Source organism: Lissotriton helveticus, chromosome 10 (assembly GCF_964261635.1).
Source record: "Lissotriton helveticus chromosome 10, aLisHel1.1, whole genome shotgun sequence".
NCBI classification, from domain to species: domain Eukaryota; kingdom Metazoa; phylum Chordata; class Amphibia; order Caudata; family Salamandridae; genus Lissotriton; species Lissotriton helveticus.
Genome location: NC_136071.1, coordinates 801,226,369 through 801,254,338, shown reverse-complemented (window position 1 = coordinate 801,254,338; position 27,970 = coordinate 801,226,369). Strand labels below are relative to the sequence as shown.

At 49.2% G+C, this 27,970-nt stretch overlaps 1 protein-coding gene across 7 annotated transcripts in view; it reads left to right on the top strand.

The window, feature by feature from the left end:
- The window catches only part of WAC (WW domain containing adaptor with coiled-coil), a 676,706-nt gene that overhangs the window by 259,135 nt on the left and 389,601 nt on the right, over positions 1-27,970 (top strand). For all 7 annotated transcript variants that reach the window (XM_078663389.1, XM_078663395.1, XM_078663393.1 and 4 more), the window contains one exon: positions 7,268-7,513. In XM_078663389.1, the coding sequence (XP_078519515.1) occupies positions 7,268-7,513 (246 nt within the window). The remainder of the gene's footprint in view (positions 1-7,267; positions 7,514-27,970) is intronic.

Below are 27,970 nucleotides of genomic sequence, written 5' to 3'. Positions count from 1 at the left end.
AAAAATCAGCCGAACTACGAATTCCGAATTACTCACCTGTTATCAGGAGAGATCCCAGTGCTGTACCTTTCAGCCTAGCACTGAATCTGAAAAGTAATTATAACCGTAATTTACTGTTGACTCAATTTTCCTCCCTAGGAATCCATTGTCTGGTGTTCACCAGAAAATCTTCTAAGTGTCCAATTTTCCAAACTTACAAATATCCCTTAAAAATCGCCTAAATAACAAAAATGATTTCTTTCAACTGTTTATAGGAAATGCACCAGGGCTGAATCCATGATCCAGCCCTGAGTTAGAATAATATATATAGTGATTTTTATCGCGTTTACTTAAAGTCCATTGAGCTCAATGATAATTTGTCTTTAAACTTGTGTTGCATATTGCAACAACTGTAACTATTGCATTCCAAACTCTACTTCTATGTTAAAGTATTCAATTGCAACATCTCATTCTGAGAGTTTTTATGATACCTACTGTGGTTCTAAAATAATGTAAATATATATTTGTATATTCAAAACAATTGGCCTAGAGTTCAGTTCTTGAGTGTGTAAGACCATTTGCTGACTGAGTGTGTACAACAAATGCTTTACACTGTCCTCCGATACTGCCTTACTGCTCCACCAAGCTGCCACTTTAGAGAGTAATGTTATATTTAACTTTAGCCTCTGCCATACCTCTGGGACTGTGCACTCTGTGCACACTGTACCTTACTTTGGTCCAGTATATACAGAGCCACTTTCTTACAGCATGTGAATCCCAAAAAGTATTTAAGCTGCAAAACTACACCGACAGGTAAACTATTTGTTTTAGGGGAAAAACATAGGCCCTGGGTACCGTTTTAGCAGGAACCCAGGGCACCACTAGTCTAAGTACATCAGCAGTTTAGCAAAAGGTGGGGGCAACCATGCAAAAAGAGGGCACTTTCTAACACCTGTAACAATAGGTTCGAGGCATATGAGCTGCAGATCGTATACTGTGCATTAGATCGCCACCTGGTGTTGGGCTCGGATGATTGCAGGTTGTTGTCTTCTTGGAAGAAGTTTTTGTAGTCACGAGATAGGTGACTCCTCCCTTGGACAATACTGAGCATGGTCATCGACTCCATCCTCAGATTGTTTTTTTCCTCCACTGGGTTTGGATGAAAGTTTTCCGCTCCGGCTAGAAAAGACTTTTCTGCAACTTCAAAGCGCAAAAACATGATACAAACATCATCGACATCGAATAAACTACTTTCGACATCAGCTACGGGCCGTTAGGCCTATCGGTGCCGTACGGCCTACGCCTCATGGACAGGACTCCATTCAAGAGATGCCCAGTATGTCGAGCAAAGTTCCCTCATAGCGACCATCACGAGGTGTGCAACCTCTGTCTATTGCCGGAACACGACGAGTCGACTTGCACAGCTTGTGCGTCCTTCCGATCGAAGAAGACCATTCGGGATCGGAGGGCACGTCGACACGAGATGAGATCAGCACCAGCGCACCGTAGGCCATCTTTGAGGAGGATATTGTCGAAGACGTCTCAGAGGACGAGGATCCACTCGAAGACCTCTCCGAGGACGAGGATCCACTCTTCGCCGAGGAAGGCTCGCCTGATCTCCAGATCATATCGGGGGCAGAGGACTTAGACAACTCGAATCCATCTCGACAACCCGTGAGTACCCCCGCCACGCACCACAGACACTGCCCAAACCAAAGGCAACAGTCAGCACTCCGCCCATGGGGCCCAGTCGAGACCGAAATACCCCCTCCGACGCCCCGTCTTCGGGCTCGGCTCCGAGGAAAACTACGCCTTCTGGTGCCTCGGCACCGACAAAACCACATGTGCCAATTCCACCTCCATTGGCACCGAAGCGCACACATCCTTCGACACCGAAGGATTCTTCGACACCGAAGCTAAAACGCCCTTCGGCACCCAAACCAAAAGATGCATCGGTGCCGAAGACTTTACCGGATCCGAAAAAAACGCCAAAGCCTTCCGGTTCCAAAAATAAAGATGGAAAGCCAGAGTCCTACGCCGCAAGGCCAACGGACCTGTCTCCACTCCAACCTCGGTACGAAAGACTCCTACCAAGCCGAAACCACCTTCGGCACCGAAAACTTTGCCACGGGACTCGATAACTCCTCCTACAGCAAAACACACAAAACAACCCCTATCGGCACCGAAAAGTTCGACACCGAAGAAAGTTGTAGAAGAGGAAGAACTGTTTACACCAGATCCTAAACAAAGGAAAGTCCATATCAATCCAAAGACTGGACATGTGGAAGCTATTCCTTACAAGAAAAGGCCAGCAGACACCCCTCTTCTACCTGTGGTTCCTGCCAAAAAGGACTGTGCTACTTCTCCAATGCACCCTTCCTCTCCTCCACCTTCTTCCTCTCCTATCCCTCCTTACATTGAACCTACAGTTTCTCCTGTTCAATCTCCTGCATCATCACACCACACGGGCGAAGAGTATGATCTAGGTGGGGGGAATGACATACCTGAGCCACAAGAATACACTTTAGAAGATGATGTCGGTCCATAATATCCTAAAGAGGACGACATATATGGCTTCACACCACACAATGTGCCAGACATTCCTGATCCTCAGTCCTACCCATCAAAACCTTCCCCTCCAGTGGACAGTATTGGGTTTAATCATCTCTTAAATAGAGCTGCCCTTTACCACGGGGTTTCAATGCACTCTAATGCAATTGATGAGAATTTTTTACTGGATACATTTGAGCAGTCACAAAGGTCTACGCAAATGCTACCCATGATCAAAGGAGTCATTAAACATGCTCCAGAAATATTTAAAGACCTGGTACTCTGTAGGGTATTAAATCCGAGAATAGAAAAGAAGTATAGACCAGCACCATCTGATCCAGTCTATATTAAGGGACATCTGCCACTAGACTCTTTAGTAGTGTCTAATGCACAAAAAAGAGCCAATTCCCAAACTTCTGGGGACACGCCCCCACCTGACAAAGAATCAAAAGTTATCGATGCGCCAGGGAAGAGGATTGCTGCGCAAGCCACAAACATATGGCGCATAGCAAATACACAAGCCCTGCTCTCATGCTATGACAGGGCTCACTACGACCAAATCGAAAAATTGATGGAACACCTCCCAGATCAATACAAAGATCAGGCAACAGAGCTCATACAAGAAGGCAAATTAATATCCAACGCCTCAATTAAATGTGCACTAGATGTAGCGGACACAGCATCCAGAGCAGTCAATACTAGTGTCATACTCAGACGACATGCGTGGCTACGCATTTCTGGGTTTAAAACAGAGGTACAAACAACCATCTTTAACCAGCCCTTCAATCAAAACCAGTTGTTCGGACCGGAAGTAGACAACACACTAGAAAAGATGAAAAGGGACACAGACACAGCGAAGTCTATGGGTGCATTACAATCCACACAGACTAGAAGTTCTTTTCGCCGCTCCTTTTATAGAGGAGGCTCTAAGCAAACCGGCGCAGATACGTCATCTTTTAAAACAAACACACAGACCTCCTCTAACAAAGCCTACTTCAGAGGAGGATACAGAGGCAATAATAACAAGGGAAGAGGTAGAGGTAATAACAACAACCGCTCCTCTTCCACTCTCAAACAATGACTTCCCTCTGCCTCCCCTACAGCATTCCACTCCTGTGGGGGGCAGACTATCACAGTTCCTACCTGTCTGGAATTCCATCACAACAGACAGGTGGGTAAGGCAAATTATCCAACATGGCTACTGCCTAGAACTCTCTGCAACCCCCCAAACATACAACCCAGGCAGCGTCCTATGTCCACAGACCATACAATTCTGCTTCAACAGGAAGTTATAGCACTTCTACAAAAGGATGCTATTCAAGTAGTTCCTTTAGAGGAACAGGGAACAGGGGTTTACTCCTTGTACTTCCTAATTCCCAAAAAGGACGGGACACTACGGCCAATTCTCGACCTCAGGCCCCTAAACCATTACATACAATCAGATCATTCCCACATGATCACTCTGCAGCAAGTACTCCCACTACTACAACAAGACGATTTTCTTTCAACACTAGACCTAAAGGACGCCTACTTTCACATTCCTACACATCCTTCTCACAGGAAGTATCTAATGTTTGTCATACAAGGACAGCACTATCAATTCAAAGTCCTTCCATTCGGGGTCACAACAGCACCACGAGTGTTCACAAAGTGCTTAGCAGTAGTAGCGGCACATCTCAGAAGACAACAGATACATGTCTTCCCCTATCTAGACGACTGGCTCATAAAATCAAAATCATACATTCAATGTGTCCAACACACAAAGCAAACAATTCAGACATTGCACGACTTAGGGTTTACCATAAACTACACCAAGTCGCACCTAGAGCCTTCGCACATTCATCAGTATCTAGGAGCTACCATAAACACATCTACCGCTCTAGCATATCCCAGTCCAGCCAGGATACAGAGCATTCAGACCTTAGTCTCCATATTTCAACACCATCAGTCTCTCCAAGCCAGAGTGTTTATGAGACTAATAGGCATGATGGCGTCCTACATCTTCATAGTTCCACATGCAAGACTGCAAATGCGACCATTACAAGAATGTCTAGCACAACAGTGGAATCAGGCTCAAGGTCAGCTCTCAGACCTGGTGTTGGTAGACAGCCGTACATTTTGCTCTCTGCAATGGTGGAACACCAAAAATTTGACAAAGGGACGGCTGTTCCTATAACCTGTTCCACAGATAGTGCTCACGAAGTAAGCAACCCTCACAGGATGGGGAGCCCATCTCTTACACTATACCACACAAAGCCAATGGAACAATCAACGAAAACTGTTCCATATCAACCATCCGGAGATGCTAGCCATTTTCCTAGCACTCAAAACATTTCAAGTACAAAATAAAACTGTCTTAATCCGGACGGACAATATGACAGCCATGTATTATATACAAAAACAGGGGGGGACACACTGCAACTGTCCCAGCTCGCACAGAACATTTGGAGATGGGCCATTCCTCAAAACCTACACCTGACAGTAGAGCACCTTCCAGGAATTCACAATCAGATAGCAGATCTGTTAAGTCGACAGTCACAACAGATTCACGAATGGGAGATAAATCCACAAGTTCTTCAACCATTCTTCCAAATGTGGGGGCATCCACAGATAGATCTGTTTGGCACCCACGAAAATGCAAAATGCCCAACCTTCGCCGCCAGGTTTCCACACCCACAGTCGGAGGGGAATGCAATCTGGATGAACTGGTCAGGCAGATTTGCGTTCGCTTTTCCGCCTCTCCCACTCATTCCACTAGTAGTGCGCAAACTCAGACAACAGTCTCTCAAACTAATACTAGTAGCTCCCACATGGGCACGCCAGCCGTGGTTTACCACACTGCTGAATCTCTCACTGGTTCCACATCAAAAATTAAGGCTCACGCCCTCCTGTTAACACAGAACCATGGAGAAATAAGGCACCCAGAACCAAGCCAACTGAATTTGGCGATCTGGCTCCTGAGGTCTTAGAGTTTGGTTACTTAAACCTACCACCAGACTGTATGAACATAATTAAAGAAGCTAGAAATCCCACTACCAGAGCGTGCTATGCCGCCAAGTGGAAAAGATTTGCAATATATTGCAATAACAATCACATTGATCCACTGGATGCTTCCATCCAAAATATCATTTGCTACCTTCTACACCTACAAAGGTCCAATTTGGCTTTTTCTTCCATACGCCTGCATCTGGCAGCAATTGTAGCCTATTTACAGAATAGACAACATCTATCTCTATTCAGAGTACCGGCAATCAAAGCTTTTATGGAAGGATTAAAACGTATAATCCCACCTAGGTTACCACCTGCTCCGGTATGGAACCTAAACGTGGTCCTTACAAGACTTATGGGACCCACGTTTGAACCTTTACATAAGTATGAATTACAATTCCTAACATGGAAAACTGTTTTCCTTGTTGCCATCACCTCTCTCAGAAGGGTTAGTGAAATACAAGCATTCACAATACAATAACCATTCTTTCAAGTACATACTAACAAAGTGGTTGTTAGGCCTAATCCAAAATTCCTGCCAAAAGTTATTACTCCTTTTCACCTTAACCAATCAGTAGAGCTACCGGTGTTCTTTCAAAACCCGTACTCTGTTGCAGAAAGGGCTTTACACACCTTAGATGTTAGGAGAGCCCTGTTATACTACCCAGATAGGACTAAATCCTTCAGAAAGACAAAACTATTATTTGTATTTTTCTCTCCCCCACACAAAGGCAACCCCATCTCTAAGGGGGGAATTGCCAGGTGGATTGTAAAGTGTATACAAATATGCTATCAAAAAGCTAAACGTACACTAACAGTTCCTCCTAGCGCACACTCTACTCGCAAACTAGGAGCCTCTATGGCTTTCTTAGGAAATATACCACTAGAGGACATATGCAAGGCAGCAACATGGTCTACAATACACACATTCACTAAACACTATTGTGTTGATGTGCAAACCAAGCACCAAGCTGTGGTAGACCAAGCTGTCCTTAGAACATTGTTTGAGAATACTGCAACGTATACAGGCGACCACCGCTAGGGGAGACACTGCTGCACAATCGATGCATAGTATACGATCTGCAGCTCATATGCCTCGATCGGAAAATGCTACTTACCTGTATGCATCTGTTCTTGGCATGTAGAGTTGCAGAGTCGTATACGCCCTCCCGCCTCCCCGGAGCTTGTATCCGTTCCCGTTATCATCTTAATTAGATGCACACGCATGGACATCTTTTTTCTTTATCTCTACTTCTACTAACTCCATCATTTCCCATCATGGCGAAAAACAATCTGAGGATGGAGTCGATGACCATGCGCAGTATTGTCCAAGGGAGGAGTCACCTATCTCGTGACTACAAAGACTTCTTCCAAGAAGACAACAACCTGCAATCATCCGAGCCCAACACCAGGTGGCGATCTAATGCACAGTATATGACTTTGCAGCTCTACATGCCAAGAACAGATGCATACTGGTAAGTAGCATTTTCCTTTTGCAGTTTGGAAATATTCTAGATTCACTTGAGGATTTGTCATGGTAGTACATGACGCTTGCCTACTTTCTTTGTGAAAAGGTATAGTGCAGGATAGTTATAATGTATTTAAATATGCTTATAAATATCCTGTCCTTATCATGTTCGCCAATGTAAAAGCTTGTGTGTTTGTGTGTCTATATAAATATATATAATATATATATATATATATATATATATATATTTGCGTATATGTAAATGTTCGATCTTCTTTCCAGACTCACTAACTGTGGATAAACCTACAATCCATGCTTGCACAACTCCTTCAACATCATCTTCTGGAGCAAATCCCACGGCTGCTCCACCTTCCTCCTCCTCTTCTACAGTCCCAGTCTCGCCCGTTTTGCAGTCTCCAATGCCTACGTTACTTCAGGACCCAACAATACTGCGACAGCTGCTTCCTGCTTTGCAAGCCACCCTGCATGTGAATAACTCTAGTGTGGATATATCCAAAATAAATGAAGGTAATTTTTTTATGTTGACTTAACCATTTTTTTTGTTTTTTTACCAGTTAGAACTGCTGTTTCATAACTTTTCTAAACATGAATTCTCCCTGCATCTCATTTGTTGTACTGGAGTTTTTTAGTTTGAGATCTTAATATTTTTAAATGCTGAATATCCACCCTCTATGTACAATACATCTTTTTTTAATTAAATTTTAAAAATGTAGCTGACTGTAAAACATTACCTTGTTGCATCAGATGCATATACTAAGAAAACAAGTTAATTAAATGTAATAAAACTTTTCTGCATTTATTAAAATAGTGAAACATAAGGTGTGAGGGTAGATAGGACTCTAACCTAGTCAGTTATTTTCAGTTTGAAGTATTTGATTGCTCCATCATTGCAAAATATAGTGCAGTGACCGTTTCCCTTAATCGTTTCACTAAGTAAAGCAAAGATCAAAAGTAGTGACTGCTCGCTATACTCAAGCATGCTGGCAATATGGTTTGTTGAGGTCTGCCTAGGCTTTAGATATACAAAAGGGGATGATGGACGGAGCGTTTGAACAAATCAAACTCACCCCCAGTCAACTGATCTGGGTTTAATCCATCACCATTCTTTAGTTCACTCAGCCACCCCAGTTCAGACATGGCTATATGCAAATCAGTCTGACCCTGTGCCTTATGGGAACAGTCCAGCCCGAACTGCCAAGCCATGTCTTCCCTGGACCGGAAACAAGCATCCTGGGACCGGTTTCGGATTCATAATCCTCATCAGCCAGGCTATCTTGAATCCAGTGGCCAAGTGAACAAGGGACTCACGTCTGAGTATACCCTGCCACACTTAGGGCGAACAAAGTGATACAAAAGGGGATGATGGACGGAGCGTTTGAACAAATCAAACACTCACCCCCAGTCAACTGATCTGGGTTTAATCCATCACCATTCTTTAGTTCACTCAGCCACCCCAGTTCAGACATGGCTATATGCAAATCAGTCTGACCCTGTGCCTTATGGGAACAGTCCAGCCCGAACTGCCAAGCCATGTCTTCCCTGGACCGGAAACAAGCATCCTGGGACCGGTTTCGGATTCATAATCCTCATCAGCCAGGCTATCTTGAATCCAGTGGCCAAGTGAACAAGGGACTCACGTCTGAGTATACCCTGCCACACTTAGGGCGAACAAAGTGATACAAAAGGGGATGATGGACGGGATTCAAGATAGCCTGGCTGATGAGGATTATGAATCCGAAACCGGTCCCAGGATGCTTGTTTCCGGTCCAGGGAAGACATGGGTTGGCAGTTCGGGCTGGACTGTGCCCATATGGCACAGGGTCAGACTGATTTGCATATAGCCATGTCTGAACTGGGGTGGCTGAGTGAACTAAAGAATGGTGATGGATTAAACCCAGATCAGTTGACTGGGGGTGAGTGTTTGATTTGTTCAAGCGCTCCGTCCATCATCCCCTTTTGTATCGCTAAGCTTTAGATATAGCACGTTGAAGCTGGGGATCATGTTAGCAGCTTTCTGCCCGTATCCTGCCAGGCTTTTCATGCACCATGTTCACTTCAAGAGTCAGTGCTTGAGTTGCGTAAGGAGGCTATACCCAAGAGATCCATGTGTTTAATTTGAATGTTGGTATGGTGGAGCTGCTTTAGTGCATACCTTACTCTTTGTTGCTGGATTTAGCGGCTCAGGCATGGAGAAGGGGTGGTAGAAATCCTGGTTCCGGCTATGTTAGATGTCTTACTCCCTGTGTTAACCAGCCCCTCTTCTGGGCTGCTGTTTATATATTTCTCTCCTCTAGTATCTAGTGAGAAAAGGAATTGGTATGGAGTAAAAATGTGTTATGTCTTTCCCATCCCTTCATTATTCCATCATTTACACTCATTCCAGCATTTGTCTCACATGCCTTCACTGGGTCTTATGCACTCAGAGCTGCATTCTTTCGTCGTACTCATGGAGCAGAAAGAGAACACTGTCTGAGTCCGAGTGGCTTCTCTTGAAAATGTCATGGTTAAAAAAAATGGTATCATGAGTGGACCTTCTTTAATTGAAAAGAAAAGGTATGTTGAGCTAGAATGGTAACAGACAGTTCTTAGATGGTCCAACCCTTCGCTGTTTTATTGTTATATAGCTGTCCTGCTGGAGCTCTTATACAAATGCTCCGGCTCCATAGCTCTCCCAGGACCCAGATGCTTCTGAAGTCCACAATCTTTCAATGATAATTGAGACATGGAAGGCTAAGATTTAAACACTTGATTTGAGAAAAATAAATGGTGTGATACATGAAACAAAAATGAGTAGCCTAATCCTGCCGATGCCTTTGGAGAAAATGAGGGTCTCGCTGTCCAAGTTAAGCAATTGACTTTCTGTGGCAAACAGGTGTCGCTCATCCTTTTGGACTAAGGACAGTCCAGGCTCTGAGATTGAGTATACAAGAAAGGTCTGTGTCTCCACTCACCCCTCCTTTAAGTCCCTTGAGCAGTCCTTTACAAGTTTTGTTAGAAACATTATCCAGTACTGGGGTATCTTTCATAGATTCACATGCCTGAATCATCCCCTTTCATTGAGATGGGAGTCCCACAGTAAAATATTCAAGCAGTGCCTTAAAAGCTTCATAGGCTACTATTTACTTGGCTTTAGGCCACTATAACCTATCGGTGTCCTTTTTAAAAAAGGGCCAAATGTTGGAACCTAGCCAATGAGCTGCCAGAACCCTCTAGAACACCCTCAGCAGAGGTAAGTTCTCTCAGATTTTCGCCACACTTTGTGTTGAAGGGAATCTCCCTGAGCGCTACCCAGTTTTTCTTTTTCAAATCTTGGCATAATGTCAGACAAAAAAGGCCTTTTCTGATGGATACATCTGCTAGTGGATTCCTCACCTTGTGAATATCCCCTGCGTCAGCAACATTCGGAAATTCTTTTGTAGCTCCTCACGCCGACGTGGACGATGTCACAGAAGCACGGCATCGCGCGCGGCTCCGCTGACGTCACTGGCTCCATAATAGGTCTCCGTCGGCGTGATGACATCAGTTCCCATTTTTCCGCGTCATCGACACTACCGGTTTTTCAAGAGATCCTCAGTAGCTCGTGGGTAACTCTGTTACTGTTGATTGTTTCTAGTGCTTTCATGTTTCTTTGTTTTCTGTCGAAATTTCTTCAAAGAAAACCAGGCTCAAGCCGTGCGGAGAGTGCGGGAAGATGATGTTCATAACGGTTCCGCACGAAGACTGCGTATGGTGCCTTTCTTCTGACCATGATGTTCAAGGGTGTCCATGCTGTAAGAAGATGAACCCCAAGGCGCTGCGAGAAAGAGAGGCAAAGTTTCTTGTGGCGAAAATGAAAGGCAAGAAAGACGGGACGAGTTCGAAGTCCCGGTCGCGTTCGAGGTAGTCTTCGGGGCATGCTTCACGATCCGAGAAGAAGCATAAAAAGAGGAAGCACGGGTCTCTGCGTCATTCCGAGAGGGAGTCTGATCCAAAGTCGAAGTCTCCAGGTCGTCGACATCGGAAGGATTATGTGTCTCCTTCATCTTTGGCGTGTAACTCCCTTGCCCTGACTAGAGTGGTAGTTTCTGCCTGGCTTTGGCCCAAGCCTTAGCCTTAGCCAACTGGAAATTGCCATTTCTGATAGATACATCTGCCGTGTGGATTCCTCACCTTGTGAATATCCCCCTTGTGTCAGCAACATTCGGAAATTCTTTTCGTAGCTTCGCGCCAACGTGGACTCGGACGTCATAGAGGCACGGCATCGCACGCGACTCCGCTGATGTCACCGACGCCTATAATAGGCCCACGCCGGCGTGATGACATCAGTTCCCTTTTTTCCGCGTCGTCGACGCTAACGGTATTCTAGGGATCATCCGTAGCTTTCACTGTAACTTTGTTACTTTGCATTGTTATTGTTCCTTTATCTCCTCTTTCATCATGTCTTCGAAGAAAACAGGTTTCAAGGCCTGTGGGGAATGCGGCAAGACCATGTCCATTACGGATCCACATGAATGCTGTTTGTGGTGTCTTAGCTCCGACCACGACGTCGAAGACTGCCAATCCTGTAAGAAGATGACTCCTAAGGCCCTCCGGGAGAGAGAAGCTAAGCTTATTGTTGCAAAGCTTAAAGGAAGTAAGGAGAAGAAGTGGAAATCACGGGCTCGAGGTCAAGATGTCACTCGAGGTCGCATTCGGATTCGTCATCGGCTCATGCTTCGAGGTCTTCGAAAAAGAAGCATAGAAAAAGATCTCATGAATCCCGACATCGTTCAAAGAAATATTCGGGTTCTAAGTCGCAAGTGAAGCTGGTCGAGAATGAAGTGGTGTCTTCGGCTTTGTAAGAACAGGACGCCGGAGGTGAGGCGTCTTATGCGAATTCGCCTGGTTCGCCCAAGCAGACAGCGAATCCATCTCCGGTTCCATCCCATTCTCCGGATCGGGAGGATGAAGGTGAGGAGGTGATGATTGGAGAGGGAGAGGCTCCGTTACCCGAAGGTCTGTCGACTCCGGTACACTAGCCTGAAGAGGAGGTTGACGTCTTATCGACTCCACGCCCTCAAGAGCCGTCTGGGGGTTCGTACCCAACCTTCCCAGCTCCAGGTCAGGATCCGACGCATTTTTTAAATGCGATGTATGGTATATACTCCAGGGCTATGTACCCCTCTGGGATGCCTGTTGGTCCCACGGGTCCGATGGCATTTGGTCTGGGTGTCCCTCAAACCTATGCCCCTGCGCCCTTTATGCCGGCTCTGGCGCCGCATTGGCATCTTGCGACACCGGCGAGGCCTTGGACTCCGAAGCCATCGACGCCGAAGTCGACGACACCGAATCCTTCGACGCCGGTTCCGTCATTTCTGATGCCGAATCCCTAACGACGTTGTGGAAGTCTTCCGGCGCCGGCTCAGACTTCGGAGTCGACAGTGGATCCGACGGCTTCGAAAGTTAAGCAGAGGTCGAGGCGTGAAGCCCAGAGGCTTATGGAGGAAGAGAGTTATCGCGAGGAATTTTTGGAGGAAGGTCAGCTTCAAGATCTTGATGACCCTTATGAGAATCTTTCGGTGGCCAGTGGTCTTGAACTGTCCCCTGAGTGGGATTTAGTTTCAGTATCGGACGAACCCTCTAAAGATGTGGCTCCTTACCACGTGGTAATTGAAAAAGCAGCAAGTTTATTGAACATTGCCTTGCCTTACCTTCTGCTGAGTTCAAATCAAATCGACTCACGGAGGTTCTTCACTCTCCCTCATCGGTGATTGAACCACTGCTACCCTTTAATGATGCCCTTAGGGATCCTATTTTAGAGGTTTGGAAGAAACCTTTATCAGCTCCGGCTGTATCTAGAGCTGTTGCCAGAAGGTACAGGACTGCTCCAGAAGACCCAGAATTTTTATCCACTCACCCTCTGCCTGAGAGTTTGGTGGTTCAAGCTGCCTGTTCCAAACGGTCTGCAGGAGCTTTTCCTCAAGTTCCAGCTGAGAGGGAGTCGAGAAAGCAGGATCAGGCTGCTAAAAAGATTTTCTCCTCCGCAAGTATGGCACTAAAGTCCACCAATGCGACCTGCCTGATGGGTCCTTATGTTCACGCCCTTATGGATACTGTTAAACAGTTGGTACCTAAATTACCTGAGGAGGATAGAAAAGACTTCCAAGAAGTTATATCTGATACTCAAGCTGCAGCGAGACAGGTGATTCAGAGTGGGTTAGACACAGCAGACTCTGTGGCAAGGATCATGGGCTCTTCTGTGGCTGCGAGGAGAGCTGCATGGTTGAAGTCTATTGAATTTTCTTCAGATGTCCAATCTACATTGTTGGATCTAACTTTCGATGGGTCTGGCTTATTTGGCAAGAAAGCAGACGCTGCTTTAGAACGTTTTAAGGACAACAGAGCGACAGCCAAGTCATTGGGCCTTCAGTCCAGGGTCACTTTTGGAAGGCGTACTAGGGGATTTAGCAGGTCTTCCTTTCGATCCTACAAATCTACGCAACAGCCACAGCAGCAGCAGGACACGCTGTACAAATCTTATAGGGGCAAGAAAAGAGGCCGTTCTCGAGGCCGTCAAGCCTCCTCTCCCTCTTCCCAACCCCCTGCCAACTTAGCAAAGCAGCCCTAGATCCGGCATTCCGGATCATGTGGGCCCAGTGGGGGGGCGGCTTACCCATTTTCTACAAGATTGGGAATTGATAACATCGGATCTTTGGGTTCTCAATCTTGTGGGGAATGGGTATGCTCTTCCCTTTCTGGAGTTTCCCCCAAATTACCCTCCTTGCCAGGGTTATTGTTCGGAGGACCACCTGCTTCTCCTGCAAGAAATAGTCCTGGCACTGTTCAGAAAAGGTGCGATAGAGGTGGTTCCGGAGCAGGGGTGGGGTCAGGGGTGCTACTCCCGGTATTTCCTGATCCCCAAAAAGGATGGCAGGCTTCGGCCAGTTCTGGATCTCAGGATCTTGAACCTTTATCTGAAACAGGAAAAGTTCAAGATGCTCACTCTTGCACAGGTTCTTCAAGCGCTGCTAGAAGAAGACTGGATGGTGTGGATCGACTTGCAGGATGCGTATTTTCATATTCCCATCTTGAAGTCGCACAGAAAGTATCTCCGTTTTACGGTTGGGTCGCAACACTACCAGTTTGCGGTCCTTCCGTTTGGTCTTACTACTGCGCCTCGAGTCTTCACCAAGGTGATGGCAGTGGTGGCTGCACATCTCAGGAGATCGGGGATACCTGTATTCCCGTATCTGGACGACTGGCTGATCAAAGCGGAGTCGCCGGAGAAGGTGCTCCATCATCTGCAAGAGACATCTCAGTTGTTGCACAGGTTGGGGTTTTCGATAAATGTACCCAAGTCTCACCTGGTGCCCTCTCAGCGCAACCTGTTCATAGGTGCGGTACTGGACACTACTGTGTGTCGTGCATTCCCTCCACCTCAAAGGATTCACGACATACAGGAAATGATTCCTTTGTTCTACAATGGAGCGGTCGTTCCAGTCCTGAAAGTTCTTCGCCTGCTCGGTCTGATGGCTTCTTGTATTCTGTTGGTCAACCATGCACGCTGGCACATGAGGGCACTCCAGTGGTGCCTCCGCAGGCAGTGGTATCAGCACAAAGGAGATCTCAGGGAGTCAGTGAGGATCTCCAGAGAAGCTGCGGCAGATCTGTCTTGGTGGAGCGTGGAAGGCAACCTGTCGCAAGGAAAGCCTTTTCAACTTCCTCCATCGGTGGCCACAGTTATAACGGATGCATCCACTCGAGGGTAGGGTGCTCATCTGGGGGATCTGGAGGTCAAAGGTCTTTGGTCTCCGGAGGAAAGGTTGCTTCATATCAACCTTCTAGAGTTGAGGGCGATACGTCTGGCGCTCAAGGCCTTCCTCCCTTCCCTTCGCGGTCAGTTGGTTCAAGTCCTGACGGACAACACGACTGCGATGTGGTACATCAACAAGCAGGGAGGAGTGGGGTTGCAGTGTCTCTGCGAAGAGGCTCTGCGTCTCTGGTCCTGGGTTCAGGACCATCAGATTTGTCTGATGGCAAATCATCTGGCCGGAGTTCAGAACGTTCGTGCAGACAGTCTGTCGGCAGTGCTCTGCCGACCACGAGTGGAGGCTTCACCCGGAAGTTGTTCACGACATTTTTCAGATGTGGGGGACTCCTCGGGTAGACCTGTTCGCCACTCCCGAGAATGCTCACTGCCCGTTATTCTGCAGTCTCCAATATCCGATGCAATGACCCTTGGGGGACGCGTTTCAGTTGAGTTGGAGCTCGCAACTCCTTTACGCGTTCCCTCACATACCTTTGATTCCTCAGGTTCTGAGGAAATTTCGCCAAGACCGGGTCCAAGTTATATTGATCGCCCCGATTGGCCAAGAAGGGTGTGGTACTCAGACCTTCTCCACCTCTCCTCTGCCGCTCAGTCTCCCTCACAGGGCAGATCTCCTCTTCCCAGAAGGAGGGGCAGGTTCTACACCCCCACCTCCAGACCTTACACCTTCATTCCTGGAGATTGAACGGGGCAACCTGAGTTCTTTTTCTCTCCCGCCTGACGTGGTGGATGTCATCTTGTCGGCCAGGCGTGACTCCACTAAGTCCATCTATTCTTATAGGTGGTCGAAATTTGTCACGTGGTGTGGGGAAAAATCTATTGACCCTTTGGGAGCCCATTTGTCTGATGTTCTCCAGTTTGCCCTTTCTCTGGCGCAACAGGGGCTTGCTGTTGCCACAGTGAAGGGCTATCTTTCAGCGCTGTCTGCATTTCTCTGCTTGCCTGACCAGCCACATCTTTTTAAATCTCCTACTCCTTTTATTGTACCTCAGTGGGACTTAAATCTTGTTTTGACCTTTCTGATGGGTGCTCCTTTTGAGCCTCTTCACAAATGTCCTATGAGGGTTTTGACTCTTAAGACGGTTTTCCTCGTTGCAATAACCTCGGCAAGGAGGGTAAGTGAGCTTCAAGCTCTTAGTTCCAAGCCCCCTTTCTTGTCCATTCATGCTGATCGAATGGGTCTTAGGACCAGGGCTGCTTTTCTGCTTAAGGTGGTGACTCCTTTCCACCTTGGCCAATCTGTTACCCTCCCTACCTTTTATCCTCCCCCACACCCTTCCAAGGAGGAGGAGAGATTACACCGTCTGGACCCCAAGAGTGCGGTGTCTTTTTACTTGGACAGAACTAAAGACTGTCGGTTGGATGACCAGCTCTTCATTGGCTTTGCTGGCTGCAAGAAAGGAAGAGCGGTCCATAAAAGAACTTTGTCAAGATGGATGGTCCTCTGTATAAAGATCTGCTACTCTTTGGCCGGTAAGGAACCTCCAGAGGGTCGAAGGGCTCATTCTACTAGAGCGAAGTCGTCAACCTCTGCATTGGCTAGAGGTGTTCCTGTAGAGGACATTTGTAGGGCGGCAACTTGGTCTTCCCTCCACACTTTCGCGAAGCATTACTGCTTGGATTCCGAGGTGAGGAGGGACGGTCATTTTGCACGCTCTGTTCTCCAGGATTTCTTGGTATAGAAGAGTGGACACCCTCCTCCGGGAGTGGGGACTGCTGTGGGACTCTATTCACAAGGTGAGGAATCCACACGGCAGATGTATCTATCAGAAGAACAAGTTACTTACCTTCGGTAACGCTTTTTCTGGTAGATACCAAAGCTGCCTGTGGATTCCTCACTGACCCACCCGCCTCCCCGTTGTCCACTCTTCTATGCCAGAGTTTCTGTAATGTATTTGTTTTATTGTCAAGGAGTTGTTTATTTCAAATGGTTTTATTGCATTTGCTTCACACTGTGTGTGTTACCTTGATATTTGTACTGCGTATACTGTGTATATGTCTACTGTCATTGGTCCGTCCGTGTGCCTCGAAGGCACAGTAAAAAGGGCGGAACTGATGTCATCACGCCGGCGTGGGCCTATTATAGGCGTTGGTGACGTCAGCGGAGCCGCGTGCGATGCCGTGCCTCTATGACGTCCGAGTCCAAGTCGGCGCAAAGCTACGTAAAGAATTTCCGAATGTTGCTGACGCAAGGGGGATATTCACAAGGTGAGGAATCCACAGGCAGATATTGTATCTACCAGAAAAAGCGTTACCGAAGGTAAGTAACTTGTTCTTCTAACACTTGGTACCAAAGTTACCGGAAGAGGACCGGCGGAACTTCAATGAGGTTCTTGCGGATACTCAGGCTGCTGCTCGCCAGGTGATCCAGAGCGGTTTGGATACAGCTGAATCTGTGGCAAGGGTCATGAAATCATCTGTTGCCACCAGGAGGACTGCTTGGTTGAAGTCTTCTGAATGTTCTCCTGATGTACAGGCTACTTTAATAGACTTTCTATTTGATGGTTCTGGCCTGTTTGAAAAAAGGCAGATGCTGCCTTGGAAAGGTTCAATGACAGTAAGGCGACGGCTAGGTCTTTGGGCCTCTGACCAGAGGTTCATCGAGTAAGAGATACAGAGGATTTGGGAGATCTTACTTTCAGCAGAATTCTCTGTACAAATTGTACAGAGGTAGACACAGAGACCGCCCTAGAGGTAGTCAAGCTTCCTCCTCCTTCCTCTTCCCACCCCCCTCCAACCACAGCAAAGCAGCCCTAGATTTGCCATTCCGGATCATGTTGGTCCTGTAGGGGGTCGGCTTACTCATTTTCTATGGGATTGGAAATCGGTCACCTTTGTGTTCTCAATCTCGTCGAGAATGGGTATGCTCTTCCCTTTTGGGAGTTTCCCCCAAATTATCCTCCTTGCCAAGGTTTTTGCACAAAGGACCACCTGCTTCTCCTGCAGGAGGAAGTCCTGGCTTTACTAAGAAAAGGTACGATGGAGGTGGTTCCGGAAGCAGGAAAGGGGTCAGGGATGCTACTCCCGGTATTTTCTGATACCCAAGAAGGATGGCAGGCTTCGTCCAATCCTGGACCTCAGGGTCGTGAATCTCTTTCTGAAACAGGAGAAGTTCAAGATGCTCACCCATGCGCAGGTTCTTCAAGCATTGCTGGAAGAAGACTGGATGGTGGCGATCGACTTGCAGGATGCATATTTTCATATTCCCATCCTGAAGTCTCACAGGAAGTATCTCCGTTTCACGGTGGGATCGCAACATTACCAGTTTGCGGTCCTTCCGTTTGGTCTTACTACTGCACCTCGAGATTTCACCAAGGGGATGGCTGTGGTGGCAGCACATCTCAGAAGGTCAGAGATACCAGTATTCCCCTCATCTAGACCATTTGTCTAATCAAAGCGGAATCTCCGGAGAAGGTGCTCCATCATCTGCAAGTCCCAACTCAGTTGTTGTACAGATTGGGCTGTTCGATAAATGTGCCCAAATCTCACCTGGTGCCCTCCCAGCGCAATCTGTTCATAGGTGCGGTACTGGATGTAGGAGTGGGGTCTGCAATCCCATGGCCACCCCAGATTTTTGCTTTTTTGCTTCACTGGTTTACGACTTTCCCTGGCTGTGGGCCTGCTAATCAGACCCACAGCCTAGCTGTTCTCTCTCTAAATTGACAAGCATGTACCTTAGGTGCATTTACCAATTGGTACTGAGCCACCTTATCAGTCCCTGTACAGTATACCTTAGGTATCCAGGGCATAGGTGTACCCAGGGCCTACCAGGGGCTGCAGCATGTATTATGCCACCCCTGGCTGGCCACCCAAATCTGACACAACTGGCTGCACGACAGCTGGGGCAAGGTGGTGTAATCACCCTTTGCTTTAGATATAGTATTCCTATATCTAACCCTAAAATGGACACATATATTCCTATCAGTCACTCCTATGGCAGGCCTTATCAATCCTGAAGGCAGAGTGCTTGGAATTATGTGAGATGGTGCTCTGGCATGAGCTGAGCCTGTTTGCAGCTTGCGGAACCAAGTCCTTATAGCTGTTCCATGATAACGCTATACCATATACTCTTAAGTGCATTATGTACCTCGCGGTCAAATGCTAACTTTGGCATAGCATTATCAAAACATGTCGAGTAAGGTGTCGTACGAATTGGAATACTAACCCCTCGCCAATTCTGGCGACGGGGTTAGCATTCCACCCTTCTAGAGGGGCACGACATATATGTAACTGTGAACCCCCGTTAAAGTTAACTCAAGCCTCAGCATCACAAAATGGATGCTGCCACCACAGACACAAGTCTGACCTCCTGCTGCTGGGAGTCCTTCCACGGAGGGAGGCCTGGACAAAGGGTTTCCTGTCAGGGGCGGTGCCAGCACCATCCCAGACAGGATTTTGTGTATCCCAGGTAGGCAGGGCTGAGAGGAAGGTGACTGCAAGTGGCACCCCGGTGCTCACTGTGCATATGCCGGCTCAAACCAGTTCCAGGGGCACACCAGCCCCTGAGCTGGGGAGAGACCGGACAAAGGAGAGGGGTGTAACCACCCCCCTCCTGGTCCCACCCATGGGCAGGACCTAGTCGCGTGCCAGCCCCTTTTCTTAGAATAAAGGTAGGAGCGGGCACCCTTCCCAAATTGGATCATCTTGAAACTTGAACTACTTTCCACAAAAGGAACTCTTGTCATTCTCTGAAGACTCTCCCTTGTGGCTATGGAGTAGCCACCCTGCACCAGCAGGCACCATCTAAGCGCTTGCGGTTTGCTGCACGTCCATCCTCCGGATCAAGACTGCCCAGCTCGACGAGACCCGGATTCCCTGCCATCTCTGACCTCTACCTGCATCATCAGCCCAGCTGAGATACGTGGGTGCGACGAGACCGGAGGGACCGGCTATCTTGAAGACCTGCACGACGCTTAACCAGCACGACCACCGAGGGGCCCTCGAGTGAGTGCACTGGGGTTTGAGAAGCCCCAACCCTAAGCAGCTCCAGCACCGAAGTCCAGCCCCCCAGCATCCACGAGATCTGCGTGGGGCCCTTCTGCTTCTTTGCTGCTTGCCACGTTGTCCGGTCACTTGCCCGTTGGCTAGTGACCCTCCTGACTACGTACCACGACGTTTTCACCGCTGGTCTAGGTCCTCTAGACTGGCCCTTGCTCCTTGTCCAACAAGAAGTGCCCTGGACCCTCCTGGTCCACTCCAGACGCCATTTTGACTCCACCGCGTGGGCTTGCCTTTGCCAAGGTTTGTTGCTCCAATCTTGGATCCAGCATCGCCGACAGCAGACACCATCGTGGGACAGCTCGCACCTCCAGCCTGGACGCCGACAACGCCTCCTGGCCCGTGTGACTGCAGAGTCCAGCGTCACCCACTCACCTGATCGTGGTGACCTCATCCGGTGCCATCCTGGTGCCCACACAATCACTGGTTAGTGATTAAGAACTGAGTCCCCTCTGCTTTCAGGTCGTCTCCTTCACTGATCCAGCCTTGGATCACACCGAACATCTTCACTGGTCGCCTGCCAGCAACATCTTCTTTCAGGCTCCATAGACTACAACGAGGATTCCCGACCTCTTTTGAACCCTATGTAGCCGCAGCCCCTGGGCTAGGTAACTCGAGCATTTCGGTGCTCCCGCACAGGTTCACTATCCTAGTGTCCAGATCCTTTGTCGTTTTTAGTCTACCTAGTCGGATTCGTCCGGAAACAGTAACTTTAGAAACTGCTAGCATCCATAGACTTTGTCCCGCATCCCGCGTAAGAGTTCCCACTCTGCACCCGGGTTCCCTAGGCCTCCTGCTCCTAACCTGAGGGTTCAGTAAGGTAGTCCTAGCGGTCCTGAAGCCTCTGGATCGTGTTACTTACCTGCTAGTATTTCGCATTCCACTTTTAGAGTATATGGTTTTTCGTGCCCCTCGGGCATTTGTGTTATTTGTGCAACTTGCAGTTTTTTCGTAAGAGTTTTGTATTGTGCTTAGCTCCCTGACTCATAAAGAGTTCAGGGTAGACTTGTTATTAATAAATATCCTTTATTTTTATAACAACTTGTGTGGTGTCCTTTCACTTGGTGTTCAAGGGGTATATGTGATGGTAAAACAGCTGGCTTAACACGCCCTCTAGAGTTTAGCCTAAAGACTGCTCTTGTCCACACTACTGGGATAGCTGGTCTAATAAGGTTGACTTACAACCAATCATCAATAAGGGTCGTTTGGAATGATACAAAGTGATCACTAGAATAGTGAGCACTATATATCAGGCCAACTTCTCACACTGGATACCAATGTGTGTCGGGCATTCCCTCCTCCGCAAAAGATTCGCGACATACAGGATATGATTCCTTTATTTTACAATATAGCGGTCGTTCCAGTCCTGAAGGTCCTTCGTCTGCTCGGTCTGATGGCTTCCTGCATTCTGCTGGTCAATCATGCACGCTGGCACATGAGGGCTCTCCAGTGGTGCCTCCGCAGGCAGTGGTATCAGCACAACGGAGATCTCAGGGAGTCAATAAGGATCTCCAGAGAAGCTGCTGCGGATCGGTCTTGGTGGAGCGTGGAAAGCAGTCTGACTCAAGGGAATCTGTTCCACTTACCTCCATCGGTGGCCACGGTGATAATGGATGCATCCACCCTAGGGTGGGGTGCTGATCTGGAGATCAAGGGTCTTTGGTCTCCAAAGGAAAGGTTGCTTCACATCAACCTTCTAGAGTTTCTGGCGATACGCTTGGCGCTCAAGGCCTTCCTCCCTTCCATTCACGGTCAGTCGGTTCAGGTCCTGACGGACAACATTACCGCGATGTGGTATGTCAACAAGCAAGGAGGAGTGGGGCCGCAGTGTCTCTGCAGAGAGGCTCTGCGGCTCTGGTCCTGGGTCCAGGATCATCAGATTTGTCTGATGGCAAATCTGGCCGGAGTTCTGAATGTGCGTGCAGACAGTCTGTCGGCAGTTCTCGGCCGACCACGAGTGGAGGCTTCATCCGGAGTTGGTTCGTCACATCTTTCGGATGTGGGGGTACTCCTCAGGTGGACCTGTTCGCCACTCACGAACGCTCACTGCCAGTCATTCTGCAGTCTCCAGTATCTGATGCAGGGAGCTTTGGGGGATGCGTTTCAGTTGAGTTCAGACTTAAAACTCCTTTACGCGTTTCCTCCCATACCCTTGATTCCTCGGGTTCTGAGGAAGATACGCCAAGACCGGGCCCAAGTTATATTGATCGCCCCGGATTGGCAAAAAAGGGTGTGGTGCACAGATCTTCTCCACCTCTCCTCGTGCCCGCCGCTCCGTCTCCCTCTCAGGGAAGACCTCCTCTCTCAGATGGAGGGGCAGGTTCTACACCCCCACCTCCAGACCTTACACCTTCATGCCTGGAGATTGAACGGGGCAACCTGAATTCTTTTTCTCTCCCACATGATGTGGTGGATGTCATCTTATCAGCCAGGCGCCATTCCATCAAGTCTATCTACTCTAATAGGTAGTCCAAATTTGTCTCTTGGTGTGGGGAGAAATCCATTGACCCTTTGAAGGCTCGAGTGTCTGACATTCTACAGTTTGCGTTTTCTTTGACTCAGCAAGGGTTTGCTGTAGCTACAGTGAAAAGTTATCTATCAGCTTTGTCGGCATTTCTCTGTCTGCGGGATCAGCCGTCCTTATTTAAGTCTCCTATTGTCTTAAGGTTTTTTAAAGGGCCTTACAAATAATTTCCTCCTACTCCTTTTATTGTGCCACAATGGGACTTGAATCTTGTGCTTACTTTCTTAATGGGTTCTCCGTTTGAGCCTTTGCACAGGTGTCCCTTGAGGCTTTTATCTTTTAAAACAGTCTTTCTGATTGCGATTACCTCGGCAAGGAGGGTAAGTGAGCTTCAAGCTCTGAGTTCAAAACCCCCTTTCTTGACCATTCATGCTGAAAGAATGATACTCAGGACCAGGGCTGCTTTTCTCCCTAAGGTGGTAACTCCCTTCCATCTAGGGCAGTCCATTACCCTCCCTACCTTCTATCCTCCCCCTCACCCTTCCAAGGAGGAGGAGAGACTTCACCGTTTGGACCCTAAGAGGGCGGTGAGCCTCTACCTGGACAGAACCAGAGAGTTCATAGTTGATGATCAGCTCTTCGTGGGTTTCGTTGGTGCCAGAAGAGGCAAAGCGGTGCACAAGCGCACGCTGTCGAGATGGATTGTCTTGTGTATTAAGATATGCTACTCTCTGGCCGGTAAGGAACCTCCTGAAGGTTTGAGAGCCCATTCTACTAGAGCAAAGTCATCTACATCTGCTTTGTTTAGGGGTGTTTCTGTGAAGGACATTTGCAGGGCGGCAACTTGGGCCTCCCTCCACACTTTAGCAAAGCATTATTGTTTGGATGCAGAGGTGAGAAGGGACGGACACGTTGCTCGTTCCGTCCTTCAGGATTTCTTGGTATAAAAGGGTGGACACCCTCCTCCGGGAGTGGGACTGCTGTGGGAATCTATTCACAAGGTGAGGAATCCACTCGCAGATGTATCCATCAGAAGAACAAGTTCTGTAGTAGGCGATCTCTGTGTATAGCCATAATCTAGTGAATAGTCCCGCTCATGTGCGGGGACCCCGGAGCAACCAAAAATAATCTCTTAAGCTGTCTTCTTTGCAGTAGTGCATAGACACTTAAGAGAAATTAAAGACAGATAATGCAGCCTATACATGCAAGGCTACACTGTCCAGTACTTCAACTAGAAATGTAAAGGATATTCCACCAATATCACATTTAAACCTGTCTGCCAGGTTTCACCATGGAAAACACTCCCCGGCCCACCCCCCCCTTCACCAAATTCTTGGAATGATAGAGAGGAAGGACAGGACAGACAAGCCCCCATAGGCAGCCATTATGTGGCTTAAAAATGGATACCGTGCCTTTAAGGAAACTTTCCAGAACTCTCCTGGTATCCCAGACTGCTCAGCAACTCCCTCCACTTTCAGTACTTTTTTCTGGCTCCTGCTAGCAGGACCCTGGAGCATTGAGCTGTCCCTTTTTTCTGAATTTTTCTACTAAATTGTGCACTTTTAAAGTGTTAGTGTGTGTTCACTCGACGTGTTTTGCCTCTTCTCATCTTTGTTGGATTTTCTCTGGTGTTTTGGACTGCTCTTTTATCAAATATGCCTGCCTTATTTGATAAATGTCCTGAGTGCTCCAGGAAAAAGGCAAAATTGGATCCTCACAGGGTTTGCATCCTGTGTCTGCCTGAATCTCATGTTCCTGAGGAGTGTGATATCTTTCTGCAGTTCCCTAAAAGGACCCTGAAGGACAGGGAGAAGACCAGGCTCCAAGGTTTGGAACAGAGAAGGCAGCTAGGACAAGGTGGGTCTGGGCATGAAGGGGCCCCTTCCTCTGCCCGTGCGCCAGCCTCTGGGGGCTCCCCAGTAAAGAAAAGGCCAGAAAACGCCACCGGTCTCCGTCGACGTCGATACACTCGACGTCGGCCTCGGAAGGAATGACCACAGTATATTCCCTGTCTCCCCAGGGCTCTGGGTCGAAGCGACGTCGACGTCGAGGGGACTGACATAGAGACCTCCGACGAGGTCGACGTCGGGGACTGATTTGTCGTCTAGCAATCATCGACGTCGAGAGAGGTCAAGACGCCGGTGCTCGCCGTCGAGGCGGCACCCCCGGTCACCGTCGACACGTAAGTCAGCGACGTCGAGACGAAGATCAGCGTTGAGACGGAGGTCGTCGACGCCGAGAAGATCGCCGCCGTCGAGGAGACGTTTGCCGTCGAGGCACTGACCGTCGAGGCGACTACCATCGACGCCGAGCAGACACTAGTCTACATCGAGACGACGTTCGACGTCAAGGAGACGTTAGTCGACGTCAAGGGGACGCTCAGCGTCAAGGAGGAAGCCTAGACGCTCGGACCAGGACGGAGTCCTCGGCGTCGGCAAGTACATGGTCGCGATGGCGCCGTCGCTCTTCGACGAGGGGTAGGGCCTCAAGATCGCCTCCCTCTGGTCAGAAGAAGAAAAGGAGAGTGGAACAGTCTCCGGGCTCGGAGTACTCCGGTTTATTCACCCGCTAAACCTAGGTCACCTACACCTCCTCCTTTGCCCGTGGATCCTCCTCCGCGGAACCAGACTCCTCCTCCACTGCCTCCACCTCCCGTGCTTCTTCACCGTCCTCCTCCACCAGCTCCGCCAAGGTTGGCCTCATTGCCTCATTTGCCGATGCCGCCTACGGGGCTTCCGCAACCTAGGCTCCCGGTTCGGCCTCCACAGTGCCCTCCTGTCCGGCCAGCGGAAGGCCCGAGGCCGTGGAAGTCGAGGTCTCGCTCGAGACGGAGAGATAGGTCCAGGAGTCGCCGTCGCTCATCCACGAGGTCCAGACCGCGCCGTAGGAGGGACTGGTCTAGATCTCACCACACGGATTCGTCCAGTGCCAGGGACTACTCGCCAACCCTGTCGGACTCACCTCAGACGAGGGTGTCCCCAATTGACGACATTCTCCTTTCACGAGGTTTTACTGCGAGGAGCGGCCAAGTTGGGCATCACACTCACGGTGCACACGCCTCTGACGTCTGTCATCTTCGAAACACTGCACAAGAAGCAGTTGTCTCGCCCGTTGTTGCCGTTGGAGCCAGGCTTGGTGGAACCCGCCATGGAGCTCTTCCTCACCCCTGCGGTTACGAAGTCAGCGCCCTCAAGGCTACAAAAGAAGTATCTGGCTCCTGACTCGGACCCAGCGTTTTTGCGCCTGGACCCTGCGCCGGACTCAGTGATTGTGACGGCGGTGAGGAAACAACACGTCACCACTCAGTCATCGACAGTGCCTCCTGACAAGGAGAGCCGTTGGATGGATTCGGCGGGCAGGAAGGTCTGCGGGACGCCCGCCACGTCTATGAAGGCCGCTAGTGCCTCAGCCTTGCTGGGACGTTATGATCGATCCCTGTGGGAGTCCCTCACGCGGTTCGTGGAACTCCTTCCCCGGGAGAACAGGGAGGATTTCCAGGAGATCATGAATGAAGGACTCATGGTTTCCAACCAAGTGATCGGCTCTGCTGCGGATTCCTCCCTCCTGGCAGCCCACTGGTACTGTCATGGGGTCAACCTGAGGCGCCACGCCTGGCTGCGGCTGACGTCATTGAAACCCGAGGCTCAGCAGGGGGTTGCCAATCTACCCTTCTCTGGCGAGACACTTTTTGGGAAACATGCGGACGAGGAGATGGCCCGCATGAAGGCGGAGACCTTGACGGCTGTCGAGTTGGAGAAGCCGATGGAACAGAACAAAACCTTCCGCTTGTTCCAGAGACAGTACGGGGCCCAGGGTAAAGGGCAAGGTCGACAGGCTGGGCAGCAACAGCAACAGTTCCAACGACGCCCGTTCCAAAAGTGCCAGAGGGGCTGCGGTGGTCAGCAGTCTTCATCCACGACCAAAGGCCCGGCTGGGTCTAGGTCCTGAGGTGCTTCTTCCCCCTCATCCGTTACCCGCTCCGGTGGGGGGAAGCATCCAACATTACCTGGCAGAGTGGAGAAACATGTCTCAAGACAAGTGGGTGCTGAATATTGTTTGCAATGGATACAGTCTGCGGTTCACTAGTCCGCCTCCAGCAATTCCACCGGTTGCCTCGCAGTTCCAGCAATGTGAGCTCCAGGAGGAGGCCAACACCCTGTTAAGAAAAAGGGCGATAGAAGGCGTCCCTCTGTCTCAAAGGGGACAGGGCCTGTACTTTCGCTTCTTCCTGGTAAGGAAGAAAGACAAGAACGAGTTCAGGCCTATTCTGGATTTGCGACAAGCAAACAAGTTGATTCGCAGGGAAAAGTTTTGCATGCTGTCTTTGCACCAGATTTACCCTCAGCTGCAAAGGGGAGACTGGCTTTGCGCGATAGATCTACAAGATGCGTACTTCCACGTGCCCATTGCACGGAAACACCGGAAGTTCCTGCGGTTCCTCTTCGGCACCAATCACTATCAGTACACCGTACTACCGTTTGGACTGAAGTCTGCACCCAGGATATTTTCGAAGTGCATGGCTGTGAGGGCGGCGCACCTGCGAAAGAACAAGGTGTTTGTCTACCTGTACCTGGACAACTGGTTGATAAAGGCCTCCACATTCCAGGAAGCACAACTGCACTTCAACAGGACGGCTGTCCTGCTGAATCAGCTGGGGTTGCACATAAATATGTCCAAGTCTGTTCCGATACCGGTCCAGTGCCTGCAGTACTTGGGAGCCTCCATCCATACGCTGTCAGCAAGCGTGTCTCCTTCGGAGGAGAGATGCTTATCACTCCTTCGGAAGGCTCAGGCTCTCATAGCTTCTCCATCTACAACAGCGAGGATGTTGTCTTCTCTACTGGGGTCGATGGCCTCTTGTATCTTCCTCACCCCACATGCGCGCCTACACATGAGGCCGTTGCAGGAATGCTTGGAGGATCAATGGGACCAGAGGAAAGGGTGCTGGGACGACAGGATCTAGTTGTCTCGTCATACCCAGCAGTCCTTGAGATGGTGGTGCTAGGCAGAGAATCTACTCAGGGGGGTTCCTTTCCACAAGGATATCCCGACTCGGACTATCGTGACGGATGCGTCTCTCCAGGGCTGGAGAGCGCATTCAAGAACATCTACAAATCCAGGGAACGTGGTCTCCAGCAGAGTCCACGTATCGCATCAATTTCCTGGAACTCAGAGCGGTTCACTTGGCATTGAAGGCCTTTCATCCGTCCTTCCAGACCAACTCCTTGCTTGTACAGACGGACAATACGACCACGATGTATTATCTCAACAAGCAGGGGGGTTCAAGATCGCACACTGTCACAGGTAGCGCAGGCGATCTGGCACTGGCTGTTAGCCAGAGGACTGACGATAACGGCGACTCATCTGCCAGGTGTGCAGAATGTTCAGGCGGACGCCCTCAGCAGACTGCTTCAGGAAAACCACGAGTGGGTCATAAACGACGAGGTGCTCGGCGACGTCTTCGCCATGTGGGGCACTCCAGACATGGATCTGTTCGCCACCGCCGAAAACAGCAAATGCCCCGACTTCACCTCGAGGTATTATCAGCCGGGGACTCTGGGGAACGTGTTATGGATCAGCTGGTCGAACAGCTTTCTGTACGCTTTTCCACCCGTTCCCCTAAATCCGGCAGTACTCATCGAGCTGGCCCTATCCCCGGCGCGGATGATCCTCATTGCTCCGGAATGGCCCAGGCAGTGGTGGTTCACGGACCTGC